The sequence below is a fragment of the Limanda limanda genome, chromosome 6 (assembly GCF_963576545.1).
Source record: "Limanda limanda chromosome 6, fLimLim1.1, whole genome shotgun sequence".
NCBI lineage: Eukaryota > Metazoa > Chordata > Actinopteri > Pleuronectiformes > Pleuronectidae > Limanda > Limanda limanda.
Window position 1 is genome coordinate 2,024,364 of NC_083641.1, and position 21,504 is coordinate 2,045,867.

Here is a 21,504-nt window from a genome sequence, read left to right on the forward strand (position 1 = left end):
TAACCTGTCCTGTTATAAAGATGAACAGTTAAACATTCTCTGTGTGCAGACTCTCAAATGTGTTAAAATGCTGCATTTCTCATTTAGCTTCTTTGTATATTGATTATTGTTCAGACAAAATCAACCCAAAAAACGAAAACACAATCTTTTTACACCAAAATCTAACGTTTTAGGAACTAAACAGTAATTAGTTGCTCTGATATTTATATTTATCTGGCTGATTGATCTTCCTCAGTGCCTCCTCCTCCACAGCTTTGAATCCAAGCACCAGTCCGTCTGACACGTCCACCTGGCCTTCCCTCTAACCCTGCTTGGCCTCAAACGTTACCCTAACCCATCATTCAAACCTTTTTCCAATCTCCAAACCATCATCTTTAACTAACCCACAGAGAGAGGGGACGTTTGGTCCTTTCAGGGACAACAAGAGATGCATGTAGTGTTTTCCTCAGCTGATTTCCCCTTTTCCCCCTGTGCATTATTTATTCAGAGGTATATGATTGAATTAATAATGCAGCGAGATAAATTTATAAGCATTAGCTTGTCTGCAAAGCTGTCTGAGTCCATTCTCTCGCTCGCTCTGTCGTCTCTTTTTCCTTCTCGCAGCCATAAAGAGGAGTCCCACTGAGCTTTTAAATGGCCGCTTATGTAAACCTCCTTTTCTGCTTTGTCTCCGACTCCCCCACACATCCCCATCACATTGTATGCCCTCTTTCTCCTGCTCTCTCTCTTTCACTCTCTCTCGCTTTCAACTGTAATTCTCTGTTAATTTTTCAACTCCTGTATGTTTGCCTTTTCAACGGCTTTGTTTATCTAAATGTTTCTCTTTTCCTTTGTATCTACAGAACATCCCTCCTACGTGTTTTGTTTACTTTATCTTCTTCCTCTATCTTTTTTGATTCCTTATCCTTTCTTCTTGTAATCCTTTATTTGTATGTAGTGTGTTTATTTGGAGACTCAATGCAATTATTCTATTCAGATACAGTTTGCTCACCCATTAATGTTCATGCCAGGTAGAACGAGAGTACAATGCACAACTCCGCCAGGGCCCAACAGTCAACCTGGAACAAATTTCACACACTGAAAGATACACCTAATCATGTGTAGGTTTTTTTATCAATAATCCCTGCATTGTTCCTGGGAAATCTGAGATAATTACAGAAAATTACACAGTTAAAGAAATTCAAAACACGTTTTTGGATCAGCACCAAATTGTTATGGATTTATCTTGGCCCATGTCCTTCAACTCATTTCTATTCAGTGGTATTTGTGTAATCCTGCCGACAAAAAAAAACAAAACCACCGGACAGAGGTGAAAACATAACCTCCTTGACGGAGTTAAAAAACTTGGTCCTAGTCTTTCTGATGTGTCTGTGTGTGTGTCTGTGTCTCTGCAGTATCGCCAGTGGTTTTGGTGGAGCACTATTTGTGTACCTGAACCGACTTATTGTCCAGTTTATCCGGAAACAGAAGGCCATCAACAGATTCCTCATGAAAAAGTGAGTATACTCTTTTGCAGCCAGTAATTAATTAGACGTTGGACTGTACTTAAATAAAGTTTTGAGACACATAGGGTATATAGAGTATTTTTTACTCCACATCACAGTAGTCTTACACTACTGTGATGGATTACCTGTGTTTGTAACCAGACTCATTGCGTAGTTTCATCTACATTCTCCAAGTTAAGTAAAACTCAGGTTTTCTTTTTGAATTTTGGTATAATATTTAAAGTTGATTCATCACTTTGTTGGCTGGCAGATGATAAATCTGCAAATCCTCTATTGCGATTATCAGTTAATCGTTTCAGCAATTTTTTCAGCCAAAAATGTGGAAAAAAGCATGAGGATTTGCAGCTTTTCTTTGCACCCATAGGTGTAAACCAGATATTTTTGTTCAGCTAAAAACAAATACAAAATAGTAAGATCCTTTGGGGAGCATATTTTCAAATGCTGTTATGAAGGTCATTATCCTACGGTAACTCTTGCTATAAAGGAGACCAAATTCCAGATCTATCCTATGTAAATTCTACCCCATATAAATAAAGGTTGAATTGATAAATACTAGTCCAGTGTCTGTTCTAAACCGACCTGTTTTCACAATGGACTGTTTGTTTGGTCTGTGGCGATGCTCGTTGCTCTTCTCTGTCTGAAGCTGTAAAAGCACCGCTGCTTCCCAAAGAGCTGTTCTATTTATGCAAAGTTCAATGAATCTTGACTCCTGATCTGGAGAATCAGTTTTTGTTTTGCTGCTGTCCTGATCGACAACGTCACTTACATTGAGGATTCCCAGACGCCGCTGCTACAGAGTACTGGTTTCCTATTTATTCAAACTTTATTAATATGAAACCTATTGCAAGTCATGCACTTCCTTGGGTCTTTTACATCATACATACCAAGTGTGAAGCCACATACAGACAGTGATTTCTCTTTAAAAAGTAGATGTAACCACCTTTGTACTGTATGTATGTCGTATGTTGCTGTATGTTCTGTACAGGTGATCATTTGTATGGTCACATGGCTGGGGCTTGTAAAATGAGGTACGCAGATGTCTTAAGACACAAATATAAAGGAGGGTTTATAGTGAGAACATCACCGTTATCTTATAAGTCTGAACCTTTATGACCAAGTAATGCTGTGTTAACTGTCTCCCTTTTCTTTTCCCGTCTCTCCTCTCAGACGACTGCTGTATCCAGCACTGGTCACTTTACTTGTGTCCACATTAACATTTCCTCCTGGCTTTGGGCAGTTTATGGCTGGAAAGGTATATTCCCCACTTCCGTTAATACACCTCAGTATTATTGTTGTACACACCTCACTGCAGCATTCACTGTAGTTCAAATTTAACAAGTGATCAGGGCTGTACGTTTTTCTTTTAGCACCAGCTTTGGATGTCCAAGCCTTATTACCTCATTAGTGATTTATGTTCATATGTGTCGCACTGTTTTCATGCAGCTGTGCACAAAATCATTATATTGTTTCACAACAGCCTGTTTATCAGTTGTGTCAGTGTATGATTTATTTTTTTAATACTCATGTCGCAGGTTACAATGTTCTCATGAGTGTTGTTGTATGCGTCATCGTTTGTTTACCCCGGAGACTAGCACATTGCTCCTGGGTTGACTCATAACCATAAGTGTGTGACTTATTTCCAATTACACCGCTCTTATTATTGCCGCTCCACAGAGCAGCATCTCAAATCCCTCCACCATCTTACTCTCCCACTCCCCAGTCATCATTTCTTTTGGCAGTGGTCACTGGCCGTGTCTGTTCCACCATTAAACTGAGCTGTGGAGGATTTTGACCCCTTAAACGCTCTATCTGCTGTATTCAGTTTCCAGTGATGTCTGTTACCAGACTTTCAAAGCAACATGTCCTGCACTGAAAAACTGTAGACTTGTGCAATTAATTTAGTAGTTTTATTGACACTTGGAAAGCACATATTTACTACAACTTCTTGGGTAGAGAGGAGCAAAGGCCTCACTAACGGGTTTGAACCCCTTGCTGAACATACAGTATTTGCATATGAAGCTCCATTATGCAGCTCTAATGACTGCTGTATTACAGAATTGTACAATAGATCGGGGTCACCCAGCACAACAGAAGCCACATTCTATAAGTGTACATTTCTCCTCTACGACCAAACCTCTGAAAGTTCCATGTCACTCCACAGCTTTCAATAATCATTACTTGCATAACATTCACATGTGGTGCCAAAGTACTACATTAAAAGAAAATAAACTATATAACCACAAATCATTGAATATAAAGGATAAATGATTTACTAATAAATAATGTCAATATATATTTACTTTTAACTTTGAAAGTTCCTCATTGCTTTACATTGTGGTCCAGTAGTAATGTAATCTATCTTTAAATTACAAAATGCTTTAACAAATGTAAGAATCAAGGTCAAGTTCAAGTCAATATCAGCAAACCAATAGTCCCAATCACTCGAATAATATATTTTAAAGTATAAAAGCAAATTGGAACAAATGCTGCAGAGCTTCCCTCTCCTGTGGCTCTGTTTTGATGATTTCATTTCCTGTGGCCTGTAGCTCACGCAAAAGGAGTCTCTGGTGACTTTACTGGACAACCGGACGTGGTGCAAACAGGGCATTGCTGAGGAGTTTGACTACATTGGACACTCCGAAGCCTGGAAACACCCGCAGGTCAACGTCTTTGTCACCCTTGTCCTCTTCATCGTCATGAAGGTAGGTGAAACAATAAGTCAGAAAAGATGGTGAAGTTTTACTTTATATTTTAGGCTATTTCATGTTGGTTAATAATACAAAGATATCCAAAAATTATATAACTACATATAAACATACATAGACCAGTGCTACATAAGTAATTACTTCAAAGTTGAGGTTGCATAGGGAAAGTATCAGGAACTCTGTTGTCCCTGAATCCAACACAATTAACATAATAACGTTATATTATTTAGAACATTTTGTGCAAACCTTTTAGGGGAAAAGCGGCTGTCAGCAAGCTTCGTAGTTGTTGATGGAGTTGAGCTGAGGCAAGGACACAATGTGCAGAGTCATAGAAATCACATTGAAGGGTTAAAGGAGTACAGTCAAGCTCAAAGTGCAGCACAGAAGATTTATTCAAAATCCAGTAAGGAAAACAACTCGTTGTTATCTCATTATGTGTATTTGTAAGGGAAAAAGCAAAAATGTTAGAAACCGCCTTAAAAACAATGTCTTTACCTGAGGACCTCTGGTTGTTGAGAATGGGATAAGTATACCTGAGGTCAGTTCAACAGAAAAAAGCACCAATGCAAACAATTTGGATCCCAGCTGATTTCCTTTTTGCCGAGGTAAGTTGGGAATGAGGGGAAGGTGGATGTGCAGTGAAGGCATCAGGAGCTGGCTCGACTCCTGTGGGTCTCTGTGAGGACAGAAAATCAGCCACTTTGATTTAGGGACTGGAATCAAGCCTCCGCACTCTTGGCCTCAGAGAAAGAAAGAAAAAAAAGCTGAATAGTTTTGGTATTCATTTTTCTCTTGTGGAGGAGAGTGCTGCTTGTGTTGTGATTAGAATGACTTTTTATGTAACCTTTTATTTATTTGGCCGCCTCTGTTCAGCTGAAATGAAATATCCTCTCCGAATACAGAAACAAAAGTTGTAAATCTACCTCCCTTTGTGTGTGTGTGTGTGCGAGTGTGTGCGTGCGAGTGTGTGAGAGCGAGTGTGCGTGTGTGAGAGCGAGCTTGTGAGAGAGAGCGAGCGAGCAGTGGACTTCAAGGAGCAAGGAAAGTGCAAACAGCAAAGAATCTGCCGAATTGCAAATGGCTGAATAAAGTATAATTGGATATAGAAATATTGTAGAAAGATGTGGGGTTATGTGATTATCTGCTTGTGTATGTCTGAGTTGATGAAGTTATGTTGAAGTACAGGTATTAAACTAAGGCTGTGTCGTAAATCTCTTCCTTATACCATATATAGTGGACTTATTGTATCCCACAATGCATAGTTAAAAGTACAATCGATGGTCACTAACTGAGCAATATATACCAGCATGTATCAAGCTGAATAAAGACAATTGGCCGACAGATGAAAGGAGAAATAGAACAGTATGATGGAAAACCATGTATGAATAAAAATAATAAAAGCCTCAAATTTGAAGCTATAGAAGCAGCAACAAAAGAAAATATTTATCTGCATCAGCTTTCTGTGAAAATACCCTCGGTATAATATGTCCAATGTTGATATGTTTGTTGTACAACAACAATGACATACCTACTGACTTTCTATACTGTATACTCCTCTACATGGAACTAACCATACAGTGAGAACGTGAGTGATCTCAGGCACAACCTAAATCTCTTACTGTATCTGAAACGTGTTAATTTACAGCCAAACTAAACTGAAATAAACTGCACTTACACAGAATAGTTGTTGATTAAGAAAGGATTGTAAACACATTAGAAATAATATCAACTGAAAAGTTTATGAAAGATTTATGAAGTAGTTCACTACACATTATGTAACAACATATGAATCAGATTCATCCACAGGTTCAGAAGGTTGAGCTGAAGTACTGAGAAGCAACCAGCAAGGGTTAAAGCGTGGTTAAAAAAATACTAAAACAAGCTTCCAGTACTTCCCACCACCACACTTCAGTTAAAAAGTTATGTAAGCACAGAAACGGAGAGTGTGACAGTGTGTACTGTCGGAATGACATCAACAGATTTCACTGTCTTTGACATAGTTTCTGAGCAGCTCAGCAGAGAACGTCTGTGTTTGTCATTAACCTCGAAAAATTAAAAAAATTACTTAATTAAGTCAGCATCACAGATTGATGAAATTATTAGAACATGCTGACCTTTTGTGCTTGTGTGCGTGTGTGTGTGTTCCTTATGTCCTTTAGCAAAATTATCGAATGGCTCTCAGCGTCCTCTGTGACGTCCGACACAGAGTTTGTGTGTGTGTCTGCATGCACGCATGTATAGAGTTACAAAAGACAGATAGATTACATAAAGGTTTATGTGACATACAGGTGAGACACATTCAGGACAAACGCACACATAGACACACACACATTTCTAACTTTAATCCCCCACCTGCACAAATCTCATCAAGCTGCTCTCCACAGCTATGTGCATGCGCTGACTCAAGTCCTCTCTTTCTATTTCACGTACAAACACACACATACACACAGCTCAGAATCTCATATATAACTCTCACACACACACACACGCGCACACAGCATTCAAAGTCAGGCTGTAATGGCTCTTGTCTAATTACAGCCTTTGGTTTTGCTGGATTCAGCCTGGTGATTTTCAAAGGGACGATTGCTCTCCCTCCCTTTCCTTCTTGGTAATGAATGGTTCTTTCATTCGACGTGGCGGCCATCTTGTCTTGCCGCTCCTTTTCATGCCCGAATTTGACGAAGGCTCTCGTTCCAGCTGTAAAACCTTTTGAAAGTAAAGGTGCGTTGAGCGCTGAGCTGCTGACGACAGGTCAGGAAATACAGCTGCTATAAAAACTTTAATTACATGAAAAACTATACGCACCAAAACTGCTAAAATTTGTTTCTTTGTAAAGTTCACTGCACCGGTGCTGAAATGTTAAGTGTATTTGTAGCTTTTTATTGCACACTTGAAATCACACACAGGAGGTTATTTACCATGTGCTGTAGTTAAATGCTAATTTAAGTGGTGTGCAATTAGGCACATCAACAGCTTTTAGTGAGGAATGTGTTTATTAATACAGGTGTGTTTGTGTGTGTGTGTGGGGGGGAGTGTGTTTGTGTCACAGAGCTGGCTGTACTGTAATTGGAATGGGAATAGAAAAGGGGCCCCTGAGGGTCCCTTGAGGCCCCCAGGCGATAGACTGCCCTCTGAATGTGACACACACACAGAGGGCTCCCAGATGACTGACAAAATGAAAATGTCCTGGATCCTGCGTCATAACTCGACCTGAGTATCCTTCACTTCTCCCTTCTATACCTGACTTCATCGTCTAGTGTTTTATGTTTTTCTATCTTAACTTTTTTTTCTTTCTTTTTTTACACCAACTTTTAGCAAATTTCTAAAACAAAAAGTAAAATATGATAAGCAACAATTAATCAGGATGAATCATAATACATTGAGATAGCTGTGTTACATTTAAATGATACATTGTAGAAGTCAGTAAAACCACATGAGCTGGAACCCTCTAACGCCCCAAAGCAGCAAAAAATAAATCCAGCTTTGGAAGTAGCAGCTTCTTCCTTTGTCATTCAGACAGTCAGTATTAACGTCTGACAGCAGTATCCTAATATTCCGGAGGCATAGTTTTCTTACCAAGTGAATAATAAATTTGGAGGCAGCATGATTTATAGAATTGTCTTCCTTCAAATGACTTTCTAATTAAGCTTCATATTGGCCATCGTCTCTATTTACTATGATGTTGTTTTTATTATCAGAGTTAATACCTATTGTGTTCGTTTTCACATAAAGTAAATTACAGCCACGTTTTAATCACAATAAAATACAATATTATTGCTGTTAAATTAGACAATAATATGCCAGATGTAACTTTTAATACTCGCAGGTTGAATCTTTAGACTGAATCAGTTTTGAACCAAACAGAACCAGGTCTCAAGTCTTGCCTAAAATCTACTAAAGATATTTTCGCTCCGCACACGAATTTCCAATCATGTCTTCCGATTAAATCTCGGTCACATGACTTGACTGATTTATATGTTTTCTTCTAGAATAGTTCAGCCCCGAAGCAGCTCTATAACTTACACTGTATGTCTCATTAAAGCATCTGTCAAATTTAAAGTGGTTTATAAAGACAATTTTAATTATATTTTAATGCAGGATTTTTCCATGTTGATTTTCTTTCTTTATCAAATGTGTTGGTTTGGAAACCAACAGCCCAATCAGGCATTGACTTGTTTTTGCTTCCTCTGACGGTTTATCACCGTGTCCTTTCACCTGGCAGTCACAGATCCTCATATATTTTGATGCTCGTGCAGTGAGATCTACTCTTAGTAGATTATATTAGATTATATTAGATGAAAAATTAATGATTCCTCCAGGGCAAAGTGAGTCATTGCTGCTGCAAAGAATTGAATAGAGCAAGAGCTAGGAGGATATAAATAGTAGTAGAGCAAATAAAGGCCATGAAATCTGTCCGGAAATGCTAATGTGTCCTGTCCAAAAAAAAGAAAAAGATTCATTCACAATCGTACTGTGGCAGTTTTGAATGGTGCTCTGTAGAATCAAGCTTTAAGGCCTTGTAGAGAATAGCGGGGGTTCTAGCAGGATCAGGTTATATACACATATTAAATTATATCACATCATGCTGATGCTGTCAGGTAGATGAACTGAGACTGATGCTGTACTTTTTTCCATTTATACTCTTGGTCAAGCAGTTTTCTCTCTGGGCTCAAAATACTGTAGTTGGTTATATAGTGTGGTTTATTGTATATGGACCATGCATTATCATGATTCTAAACTGGGTGTTGTTTTTCTATGTAAATGATAGTTGTAGAATATATAGAGTCAGCAATCACACAAATATAAGGTCAACCAATGCCATTCATTTCTCCATCTTTTTGCACATTATCCCCTATAGGCTCACATATTTACTAGCTTTGACAAACAGTGTAAAATTAGTAAGATCTATTAAAATATGCTTTCGATTGATACCGTTTTTGCAAATTCTTCATCACTGCTCCTACTACTGAAAAACTGTTAATTCAGAATACAATGGAAAGGCTGCATTCCTTTTTTCAAATGAAGAAATGCAGCTCTAGTCGTTTTGCAGATTTTATAACGGAAATACTTCTCAAACATGATGCTCAATAGACTAAACTACATAGCAGTGTAAGAATAGAAGTATTGAATTTCAGAATGAACAGATACACATATACATGCTTCTTACGTTTAAATGTGTAGAAAAATAATGTACTGTATGTACTGTAATGACTACAGTATATTCTATAATACAATAACCTTAAAGTGGGTTGTCAGTGTGAGCATTTACGTTTAACACTGTAAGGACATTTTGCGGTTAACATTTCCAGAGAAGTAGTAAAAGATCAGATTTAAAATTTGTTTATAAAGTGAATTGTGTTATTGAGTCTTTCTTGAAGACTTGAAGACTTGAAGCAGCATAAGTACACGTTTGTGTCTTTAGTCTATCTCCTTAGCAACCTTGAGCCATCTGTAACTTCACGGACAGTGATTGCATCAGTGCGGTTGCCAGGGACCTGTGTCATGAGGACAGAGTAGAAACAACAGCAGCCGCCATCCTGTCACACTCAGCTGTGTTCAAGTGTTTATGAGTGTGACTGTGTTATTATGGGTAAACAAGCAGCTGGTTCAGAGTACACTGTCATATGCATATAAGAGCCCATAATACAGATATCAGTTTTTAAAACAGCCAAAATTACAATAATATTTTTTTTTACATATTTTTCTGTGCTGCAATGAGTCGCTTATGAATAATTACCAGTGTTTTATCTCACCTTGATCTGACAAAATACATTAAATACATGTTGAAGATGAAACCTGCACTGTCTAATTGGTTATAGTGACATTAAAAATGAGCCCTGACAGTAGAGGCAACAGAAACACTTCAACATGTTCCAGTTTCTGACAAGCACCTCATACAAGTATGTGTCCTATAGTGTTTGTACATCGCTATCAATAATGTAAATATATAAAATATTTTGTTTAGCACATTTATATGGCCAATATTTCCGTTGCTATATATCTATAGAGGCTAACTGTGGTTATAGGGTCAAGTATTTAATGTTATGTCTGGTGATTGGTTTAAAGAAAATAAAAATGAAATCAAATGGAGTTTATTTGCTCTCGCTGATGGGTCTTGCCCCCTCACATTCAGAACCTCAACCAGTCATATAACTGGTCTGGCCAATCACTACCTCTTCTCTAAACTGGGGCAGGTTTGAGCCAGTGACTAACAGTGGAACGCAAATGGGAGTGCGGTTGAAGCCTTTTTGTTAAAAACCACAATGTCTGAGGCTTAGTAGAGAGGTCTGTCACCTTGGAGACAGTATCAAACAAAGTGGGTAATTTCCATAAAGAAGAACAAGCTGCACTTGTAGTTTTATACATTTTTATGTCACTCTGTGCTACTTCACACTTTTCATTGCTCTGATTGGGTATTGGCTAAAATTTCTATATAAAATGTCAATATCTTTTATGTTTTGTAATTGATAATTTTTACAAAATGTAAATGTGCACTGTGGCGAATAGCAGAAAACAATTATACACATTAATAATACTAATCAATATCTAAATTATAATGAAATACATTATTAAGTTCTTTTTAATTAATCTTCCCTAAGTCTGACAATGTTATGACACTAAATCTGAACACTTTATAATCATGTTTAAAATGATATGAGAAACCCACAATACATTTTTCTACACACATTTTTATAACTTGCTTAGACCATCATTACACACGATCATGATTTACTACCGTGCAGGAAGCTATAGGTCAACAGCTGGTTTCAGTAACTGGGGAGTTAATGAAGTAGCGGTACATTTTATAATGGATTTATTGATTTTTGAAGTGATGTTCCACAGATACACCGGGGTAGCCTCACACACACACACACATACACACACACACACCCTCATTCAGAGTTCACAGCCTCTGTAATAAAGTTAAGCCTATATTATGAGTTTCCAGATCCTTTAAACCTTTTCTAGGTCTTACTGACGTTTCACTGTCTAGGAGACAGAAGGAATAAGAGCGGAAGGGAAAGACAATTCAAGAGAAGTCTAAGGAATTATTCCCACTGCTGTCTCATTTTATCTCGAGGCTTTTGGTGTGAGTGTATTCAACTGGTTGTGTGTCCGTTACTCCCTGGCACCCGGCTGCGTTCAGCTCTGATTCTCTTCACTGAGTCTGTGTGTGTGTGTGTGTGTGTGTGTGTGAATGTGTGTATGAGCTTGTGAACACCTACGCCTGAGTGTGTGCGTCTAAGCGCAGTGCCGAGTGTGAAAACGGCGGCAGTGTAAGGTTAAAGAAGGAGATCCATTACTTCACCATGGCAGCCGGGCTTAATTACAGCTAACTATAGACTGAGCAGAGGGAGCGGGAGGAGAAGAAGAAAAAGGGAGGGATGGAGGTATGGAGAGAGATGAAGCAATGAGTGTAATTAAAAAGTCTATTTGCAACCATGTGATTATTACATCGATGAAGTTTGCGTAATGGCTTGTACAATACTCTAATATCTACCTCTTATTTAGTGCTTGCGAAAAGCGATCATCACCAAGTTTCAACTTGTTGTCCCTTTGCAACAAACACGGTGCTCCATGTGCAAGGGTTTGTGGCGCCCGAACTTTGAAGGTGAAATGAATCTGGTAAAACCACTTAAAGTAATCTTTGTACTGTTGATTGAAGAAAAACTAGAATAATCTTAATGATTCATCCAGTCAGACTGACAATGTGTTTAAATGAGGTGATAACTTGTTGTTTTTGCACTGGCCAATCAGTGATGATCTATCTGTCCATCTGTTGTAACGCTTGCTTGGAGCAGTTAGCCTGACATGTTTCACCGTGATCAAATCTATACACTGAAGAGTTGTGGCAGTAAATTGACTTTCAAAAACCTTAACAGTCGCATTCACCTCAACACCATCTGTCGTTCAGCTTGGTAGCCACCTACATACTTGCTTTGTATATGATCATTTTTGAACTAACATCATTTCATTTTTTACTATTATTAAGGTCAAATCCTGTGGCTTTAATTTCATTATTTTAACTTGCACAGCGTAAAACCTGCCTGTTTGTAACAATATGTTCTTGTGTCCTTTGTTAATGCTCCATCAGAATTATTCATTGTCATTAGTGAGTCCTCCTGCAAACAAGCATTTTGCTTTGATAAACTCCCAAATGGGAATTGATTCTATGAATAGTTTTGCCTTGACAGAGATCAAGTGTCTGTGTAAGTCCATGTGGCGAAACTAAATAATCAAATGATCAAAGTAATCTGGGCTCCACAGACTGAAGGCACACTGTCCCTGTTCCCTCGGGATTAATAAAGTATCCATCTATCTATCTATCTGTCCCGCCCACACTGACTACCGAGCGCTTGTCAGTCTCCTGGGACACTAAGAACAAATGCCTAAACCGATAAGTTTAACTTTTCACAAGATATGCATTCTACATACAGACGGATAAAAAAAAAATTCTGGTTTCCCTCTGCTATTTATGATACACAAGGTCAAATTGCAGTCTTGACTAAATGCTCATAGCCACATATTTCATCATGAGTAGGGTGAAAAATCCATGTGCACTTTGAAAATGAAAAGATCAAATGAACAGAAAAGCAACCAGCAGTAGTTATTATACTTTGAAAAGTGGGGTAGTCAGTTTTGTCCACATACAGGGTCAAAGATGTAAATATTCATTACATATTAACTGTAGAATTGATCAATATTCCATATGCGGTGAAGAGTTTAACTTCAACTTCATCAACTAATCAGGGAAGTATGCACACACAAACATGATGCCAAAATGATATGTGCTTAACTCTCTGCTAAAACGTAAGTACAAGCGCACGCACGCGCATGTGAGACGTTAATGCTCACACATCTCTTTTTGTTTGTTTTCCCTAATTAGCAGACTCTTCCGCTCGTCTGGCACAGTGGCCAATCGGCAGAGCCCGCTCATTACCCAAGGTTCATTTCAGGGTCTTAGTCAAATGAAGAGTGAAACTGACAGCTCAATCTAACCTCGGCAATAAGCCTCGCATGGCCGCCTCCTCACTGCTGTGCAGGACTCAACTTGGCTATCATCTAGGGCCACACAGTATGGTACTTTGAAGCTAATTGAAATGCCACCCGTACCTTCTTTTTTATGTCCTCGCTTTCTTTATCTTCCTCATTTTCTTTCCTAGTTCTGGATGTCTGCGCTCGCCACCACCATCCCTGTGCCCTGTGGAGCCTTCATGCCAGTGTTTGTCATTGGTAAGATGCAAATTGGCCTGTTTGTATCTGTGTTTGTGAGTGTGTGCGATGAAAAACCTTATATCCAATAATTAAACAGTTTCTCCTGCCATCTCATCTAAATATGAAAGCAATAGTTTGGAAATAGACTCTGACTTCATTGCTGAGCGTTAAATGAGAAAGTCAATACTGCTCCCATGTGTGTACGATAATGAAGCCACAGCCAGGAAAGGTTAGCGTAGCTTTTCACAAACACTGGACACGGGGAAATGGCTAGATCAAAGTGTATTTCACAAAACTTTATCCCATTACAGCTCTGCCATTTTGCCCCTTACTATTGGTAATTTTCTCCAATCACACTTCCTGAACTGAGCAGATCTTTGTAAAGTTTCTGTGTGAAGAACACACAATTTTTTAATCTGTCGAAAAAACACAATCAACATTTTAGAGCAGTAACATTTTAAAGTAGTATTATTAATTCTACTCCTCTCACTGTGTGTGCGTGTGTATTTCAGGGGCAGCTTTTGGTCGTCTGGTTGGAGAAAGTATGGCAGCCTGGTTCCCAGATGGCATTCACACAGATGGCACCATCTACCCCATAGTGCCAGGAGGCTACGCTGTTGTGGGTCAGTTAAAGACACAAATGTTGCTTTGTTTTTCATCTAACAGATTCCGTGCTTGAATCTTTTCCTTTTTTTTAAAGTTTAAAAGTCAGACATTTTTTGTATTTGCTTTCAACTATTTTGTCAGACTTTCATTATAAACATTTAGGCTTTTGTGCAATTTTGTGGAAATTCTCTTTCACAAGCATTTCAGCTGTTTTTTTTTTTCATTGAGTCTGTTCAAGATGAAAACTTCACACATTTCTTTTTACTTCCCATTGAGTTTCTGTGAGGAATCAGTGCTTCCTACTTAGAACTAGCCTGACGTTGTCATACTCATTATTCTAGTCAGAATATGAGTCTGAGACCGCTCCATTGGGCTGTGATTATGGGGCGTGTTTCAACAGAACCAGGAAACAAAATGCCTCTTCGCTCAATTGGATAGACCTACATAGGCCTCGCTACCGGCCCGGGACCGCGACCGGCCCGGGACCGGGACTCTGAGAGAGATCCGTCCCTACCAGAAATCCACGGAGCTGCTGATCCGCACGCTGCGCTGCAGAGCTCCGCTGTAATGGCTCTGCAGGAGCCAGCGAGGAGGAGAAACGGCAGCTAATCGTTTTACACTTCCTTGTTGCTCCAACATTAACTACAACAGCGTCCCAACTTGTGTCTTTTTTGTCTCATATGTGCTGAGGAGCGTAGCGCCCCCCCCCCACTCTCTTTTTATGTATATGACTGCTTGTGTGGCTGCAGCATCGGGGCCAGCTGATAAATTAAACTTTTTATGAATCCCGTAGGAGGACGGCAAAAACATCTGTTCAATCTACAAATGCCTTGATCACGTTCCTCTGTTCCTCTTTCAAAATGAATGCGCTGTCGATGTCTCTGAAACAGACTCGATGGCAGCATCGACACATCTCAGCTCTGCAGGCAGCGCTCTCTGAAGCTCTGTGACGTGGTTGATTACATCACTGTAGATCATCTGTCAATCATCGTATAAAGCCCGCCCTGACGATTTGATTGGTCCGATCAGCTCCTGATCGGCCATAGTTTCTCCCCAACGGAGCGACTCCAGACCGAACTTCCCGAACAACAAATGTTGTGGGCGGGGCTAAGTTCGTCTGGCACCCAGGCTAACTTAGAACATTAATCAGGATAAATGTATCCTACAGTCCAGAACCTCGATTTACAGCCTCAAGTTTAAGAATCTAAATAGATCCAGATTAAAGATGACCGTAGAATATACTCACACTCAAACACTCAAGACCGAATCAAATTACATTTACAAGATCACCCAGATTAGATTTAACTAAAGAATCCCTGAAAACTACTGCTTTGACAAGCAGAAGTGCTGCTGTCAAGTTCTAATTCCCTGCTAGAAAGTTTGGAAGTTGAAAATGCAACTTTTGTAAAAGTCATTAGTTCTGTTCAAAAATAGAAGAAGTTACTTTTTGGGGCTTCTTTTCATGGAGTAAAGGCTCTTCTTTTGAATTGACTTATTTAAATTCAATCATAAGACATAGATCGCTTGACAAATACGGGATGAAATGATAGTCCAGCACAAAGAACAATATATGTAACACAGAGGATGATAAATTGTAATGTCTGAAGGTTGTGGCCTTACTGAGACTGGACAATCTTTTTTTAGACTAGCCCATATCTTATCTTTTGAGCAGGAGACCCAGTGACCCATCTCTGGACTACATGCTGGTTTCATGCATCATTCATTTCCCATGCTTATCAAACAATCACTATTTATTTTTTTAACTTTTCTTACTATTAAGCCAAATCCAACAGAGGTGCACTTATTCTGGCTGATGGTGGTCATCAGTTTTTCTAGTGCACATGTAGTCAGGTTGTGCAAATGTAATGTGAATAAAATTTTGTCCACGTCTTTGTCCCCAGTGTGTGTCTACCTTAGGGCATACAACACAAACTAATAGTGACACTGCAAGCAGATGTGGAAAAAAAGACTTGAGTCCGAGCAATAGTGAAACAGGCAATTTGTGTTTTCCTAGGCCTCAACACAAATACAAGTTTAACAAAGGTAAATGTGAGGGTTAAGATGGTTGTGCCAAAACACAATGAACAAACAAGGCCTGACTACTAACATTGAAAATCAAATGGAACAAACACTAGACCTGGCTCACTTGTCGAAAGATACATATTTTGAAAGTAAGTTATTATGATTGTTTCCTATGTAATGTAAAAATGAAAGGGAACCCAAAACTTTCCTATAATCCCACCTCCCACCCCATTTCATTTTTTACTTATTCCTAACAAGTTATTATAGCACTAACACCTCAGGGAGACTACAAGAGCGATAGAGGGAGAGATATCCTCCCTTCAGGTGTGCTCCTTTTCCTCAGGGCCCTGGATGGTGAGGGGCCAACTCAGTCAGAGGAAATAGATAAACAAGCCTGGCACTGCTCAGGTAGATCAGCCTCTTAACACTGCGAGAAAAAGCAGGAGGGAGAGATATAAAGAAAAGCAGGAGGGGAGAATAAGCCACATGCCTGCCATGCAACAGCATGCAACTGGACCTCTTCACATTAATACTCACATATACAATTTATCATGTTAAAATGTATCAATGAAGCAGATCCTATAAACTTCTGGTCTTGTCTAACAGTTTTAAGTAGCTAGTGATATTGTACCTTTTCCTCATGATCATGAAAAAATAGAGACTTCATGGCGTTATGTTCAGAAAACCCCTTAATTTATTCAATTTCTTGCGAACACCAGCTGTCCCTTCATAACCACATCATTTCCATCCTTCCTGAAGTTGTGTGTCTAATGAGATGCAGTGTTGTGATTTGCCTCCTCTGTGCTACTTGTTGACAGTCATGCTGATTATGCCACTGTTGCTGGACGCCTGTTTTTCTGGGCTGCTGATGTTGTTGTTGTGGTGGTGCACCGTAGCCGATGACTCAGTCCTTTAAAGGCCTGACACTCTGATGAGCCTCTTTCATCTCGCAGCACAGCTCGTTTTAAGGACTAAATGTTAGGACGGGCAGAGGGAGCAGCAGCATTTATCAGAGGAGGGAAGGCAGACGCACACAGGCTTAATTAAGTTACGAGAAAGAACAATGAAACCTGCCTTTGTCGACTCGCACACCGACCATCTGCTTCTCTCCACTCTCTTTTCACTTTATTTGAATGCTGCCATTCCTTACTCTTTTTTCATCTCATTCATTGAATTGGGCTCATCCATTTTCTCTTCTGAGCAGTGAAGGCTCACTTCGCCCCATGCTTCTCTGGCTGCTTTTATATTGCTCTTTTCACAACACTTTATTGTGGGGGGGGGGGGGGGGTATTAAGATTCCCTTTTGTATTGAATTAGCTTAATAAGTCAGTTTTAGCCATATACTGTAGGTATCCTAGATAAGTTTGTGTGGAGGAGAATGAGAATTTGGTTTGTTAGTTCGGGAGTGTATATTCTACAAATATTGATTATTAGCCTGCCAGTTATTATTTCACTGTATGTGGTACATATCTAGGAAAAAAGTTATTAAGTCACGTATCACTAGGGAACATAGTTTAGCCAGTGTGTGCTATGTAGTAAAAATATAATTCATTGCACTAGAAATGGTGTTAATTTTCAACTGTCTATGATTTTAATGGATGATGCCCTTGGAGCCTCCTCAAAGGCCTCTTTAGATGGCCCCAGGTCCCACATCGAAAACCACTGATCTGAACAATTGCTCTTCTGCTGTCCCTCTCTGTTATTTCTCTCACAAACACTGTCCCTCTTCCCCTCCACCCAAAGGTGCGGCAGCCTTGTCAGGAGCAGTCACCCACACGGTATCCACAGCGGTCATCGTGTTCGAGCTGACTGGCCAGATCTCCCATATCCTGCCGGTGATGATAGCGGTGATCTTGGCCAACGCTGTGGCCCAATCCCTGCAGCCTTCCCTCTATGACTCCATCATCAGGATCAAGAAGCTGCCTTACCTTCCAGAGCTGGGCTGGGGACACCACGAGTACGTACTGTACATGCTTTGGAAACACAAGCACACCGTTGTTATCGTTCAATTCAATGATATCTGAATCGCACCAAATCCCAACATACATTATCTAAAGGCACTTTACATCGTTAGTTCAAGACCTTACAAAATCCATGAGAGGAGCGGGTGGGCGGAAAGAGGCGAGAGAGAGAGATAGAGAGAGAGAAGAAGGGAAGAGTTATAGGAGAGAGACTGTTAGACTGGTTGTTATAATTCAAATAATAGGATACTAAAGATATGATATGAATGATTAACAAACCAGTTATTATTGGTAGTATTATTCTAAGTATTATTATTAGGGCCCGAGCACCGAATGGTGAGAGGCCCTATTGAATCTGTAATTATAATTGTTTTTATTATTATTATTATTATTATTATTATTACCGTGTAGTATTTAAACGCCTCAATAGCTTACTTACATGAAGTATACAGCAAAAAAAATCACTGTCAATATTAGTATTGCAAAGTTTGACTATTAAGCATGATGCAACTAATGTAGGACGTGCAGATAACACAAAACCATGCCATTAACAAGTAAAAAAAACATATGTATGACATGTGAAAAAAATTGGTTTCAACCTAAAGTACATTTTCAAGGGACTTGACATTATTTTAATGACATTCCTTGAGGTTATATGTTTATTGATTAAATAGGAAGGTCAATGCACTACCATAAATATAAGCTTTCTCCAATAGGCTGACTATACTGTACTGGCAAAGGGCACAGTTTTACAGTAAATCACAGCAACACAATAACTACACCCAACCTCTAAATGCACAAATGTCAGTAGATGCAATTAAACTGGTGAAATGCAGCTTCGTGCACTAAGAGCTGATTCCTTTCCTTGAAACGACTCACCTGCAGTTCTCCTCTGTTCGTTTCAAGAGACTTCGTATATTTGTGCAAGTCATTCGAAAAGTTACATTTTGCATAAATGCACTTATTCGTGTATTTTGTGCACATTAAATACAAAAGATACAAAATGCTGACCGGTCAACTGAGCATGGTTCTGCTGGACTGCGTCTTCCAGTCACAGTCCAACAATACATGCAGGGATTGGAGCCCATAGGTGTAAATGTCAGCATCAATGGAGCAGGAATGTGGTTCTTTGTGTGTTGGCCTTATGATCCACTCACCACCTGCACTTGGGTGTGCCCCACCTCTAGCCCAATGTCAGCTGTGATCGGCTCCAGGCCCCCCGCGGCCCTCAAATGATGGAGTTAAGTCGTGTAGATAATGGATGAAGTAGTGTAGATAATGGATGAGCTTGAGTTGGAATCACACATTTGAACCAATAGTTTGCGTTAAAATGAAAAGTCAGGTTATTTATTATTCATCCTCTGGCCACTGTGAAGAAGCAGACTGCACTTGGGTGTGCCCCACCTCTAGCCCAATGTCAGCTGTGATCGGCTCCAGGCCCCCCGCGGCCCTCAAATGATGGAGTTAAGTCGTGTAGATAATGGATGAAGTAGTGTAGATAATGGATGAGCTTGAGTTGGAATCACACATTTGAACCAATAGTTTGCGTTAAAATGAAAAGTCAGGTTATTTATTATTCATCCTCTGGCCACTGTGAAGAAGCAGACTGTTGCACCAACATTACAGTGCTTAGTTTAGCTTGGTTAAAATGCGTACAATGCATAATACTATAAGTATGGATGCACAGTTTAACAATCCGTATAGCATATGTACTACGAAGGCATTGTTGTAGGCCCACGGTTCTTTCACTGTGTTCAGTTTAATTAGTCTCATAATGGCTTAGATCTGGTGTATGCGTTTCCAGTCTTAATCTAAGGTTTTATTAGCTGCAGCATAGTACATAGTGAGTCTTACTGGTTTTAGATATTCCTTTTAATTGAGGTGTTAAACCTCCAAGTAGCACACATTCTTAACTTCAGGGTACATGAGGAGAGTGGAAATGCTTTACAAAAGGACAAACATTGGTGGAGGTGCCTGGCTCAATGGTTCATTGTTACATGGCATTTAAATGCCATCTCCCATCATTAATTTATAGCAACTACAATAGAGTGAACGGGATTATCAGCTGCTCAGTGTCCTCCGAGCTCTCTGAGACCACACAGAAGCACTTTTTGTTTAATTGTTTGGAAGCAATTATTGTTATGGATGTTGGCTAAATCATTATCTGGAGATAATAGTTCCTATGCATCATTTACAAATTGGGAGTAATGAGGAAAATTTGTATTTCTTCCTCCATCTGTTCATAATTTTCTTTGGCCAGCCCCTGAAGTGTTTGGTCTCTGTCGGCTACTTGAGTCATTTACTTTCTGCATCAGCACCTCAGTTGACCCACGTTATTCAACCCTCCATTAACCAGACTTCTCTCACTGTGTCTGTGGCTTTCTTCTCTTATGTCAGCTGCAACCTTATATCATCTCCGTCACATCCTAGACGTACGTGTGTGTGTGTGTGTGTTTGTGTGTGTGTTTGTGTGTGTGTGTGTGTGTGTGTGTGTGTGTGTGTGTGTGTGTGTGTGTGTGTGTGTGTGTGTGTGTGTGTGTGTGTGTGTGTGTGTGTGTGTGTGTGTGTGTGTGTGTGTGTGTGTGTGTGTGTGTGTGTGTGTGTGTGTGTGTGTGTGTGTGTGTGTGTGTGGGTCAATTCATATAGGCCATAACTTGAAATACCTGAAGCGAGCGGAAATGTGTGTGTTTTGAGCAGTATCTATAATTTGCTGTTATAAAGTTTATGTTCTCTTTGCTGATTATTAAATCTAGCAAACACACTATATATACAGGAACTGCCCACATAAGTTCTCAGGGAAAAATGATTTGTCTTGTTTTTAAAATAACATTTTAATATTTTAGGTAATTGGTAGTGAAAGAGTAACACAGTTGCTAATGACAACAACAATTGACAACTACAAAAGCAGTGACAAAGCTGATTGTACATTTTAAACTACGGGTTTGTAAAGTGGGCTCATGAGACCCCATGAAAAGGGGAATAATTTAGTTTCACAATAGTTTCATCCATAACTGACACACAGAGAGAATGTATGACTATTTCGGTCCCGAATTTCATACACTTCCTGTAATAACACATCAAAAAACTAAAAACTTGTAAAGTGGTGCTCCATTGTCTGGTTTGCCTCAGTTAAGTGCAAAAGTTATAGAACCACTGATTTAAACAAATGCTTAGGTTGGCTTGTCTTATGGTTGAAGAGGAAATAAAGGGTGTAAATTATTCTAATTGTTAATCATGATACAAAATGTAGGAACAGAGAACAGTCTGCTGTTATGTTCCACATGATTTAATTAGTGTGTTGAGACACACTTAACTTCACTAAAGCTGAAGTTGTCAACAACTTTTGGATGTGGTTTGTATCACACACATTAGGAGAAACTTTAAACATAGTCTTGTCTATAATCTCAAACTCACTACAAGATTTGAAGATAATGGCACATCACAGCCTAAAGGATATTGTTAAGATTATCACGCCAGAGGGAACAATCT

The 21,504-nt window shown here is 39.3% G+C and overlaps 1 protein-coding gene across 1 annotated transcript in view; it reads left to right on the top strand.

Moving 5' to 3' along the window:
* Window positions 1-21,504, top strand: part of clcn2c (chloride channel 2c) — a 148,307-nt gene that overhangs the window by 93,161 nt on the left and 33,642 nt on the right. Inside the window, exons 10-15 of the mRNA XM_061073190.1 lie at window positions 1,395-1,496; window positions 2,673-2,757; window positions 4,052-4,207; window positions 13,375-13,444; window positions 13,939-14,049; window positions 17,798-18,011. Coding sequence (XP_060929173.1) covers window positions 1,395-1,496; window positions 2,673-2,757; window positions 4,052-4,207; window positions 13,375-13,444; window positions 13,939-14,049; window positions 17,798-18,011 — 738 coding nt within the window. The remainder of the gene's footprint in view (window positions 1-1,394; window positions 1,497-2,672; window positions 2,758-4,051; window positions 4,208-13,374; window positions 13,445-13,938; window positions 14,050-17,797; window positions 18,012-21,504) is intronic.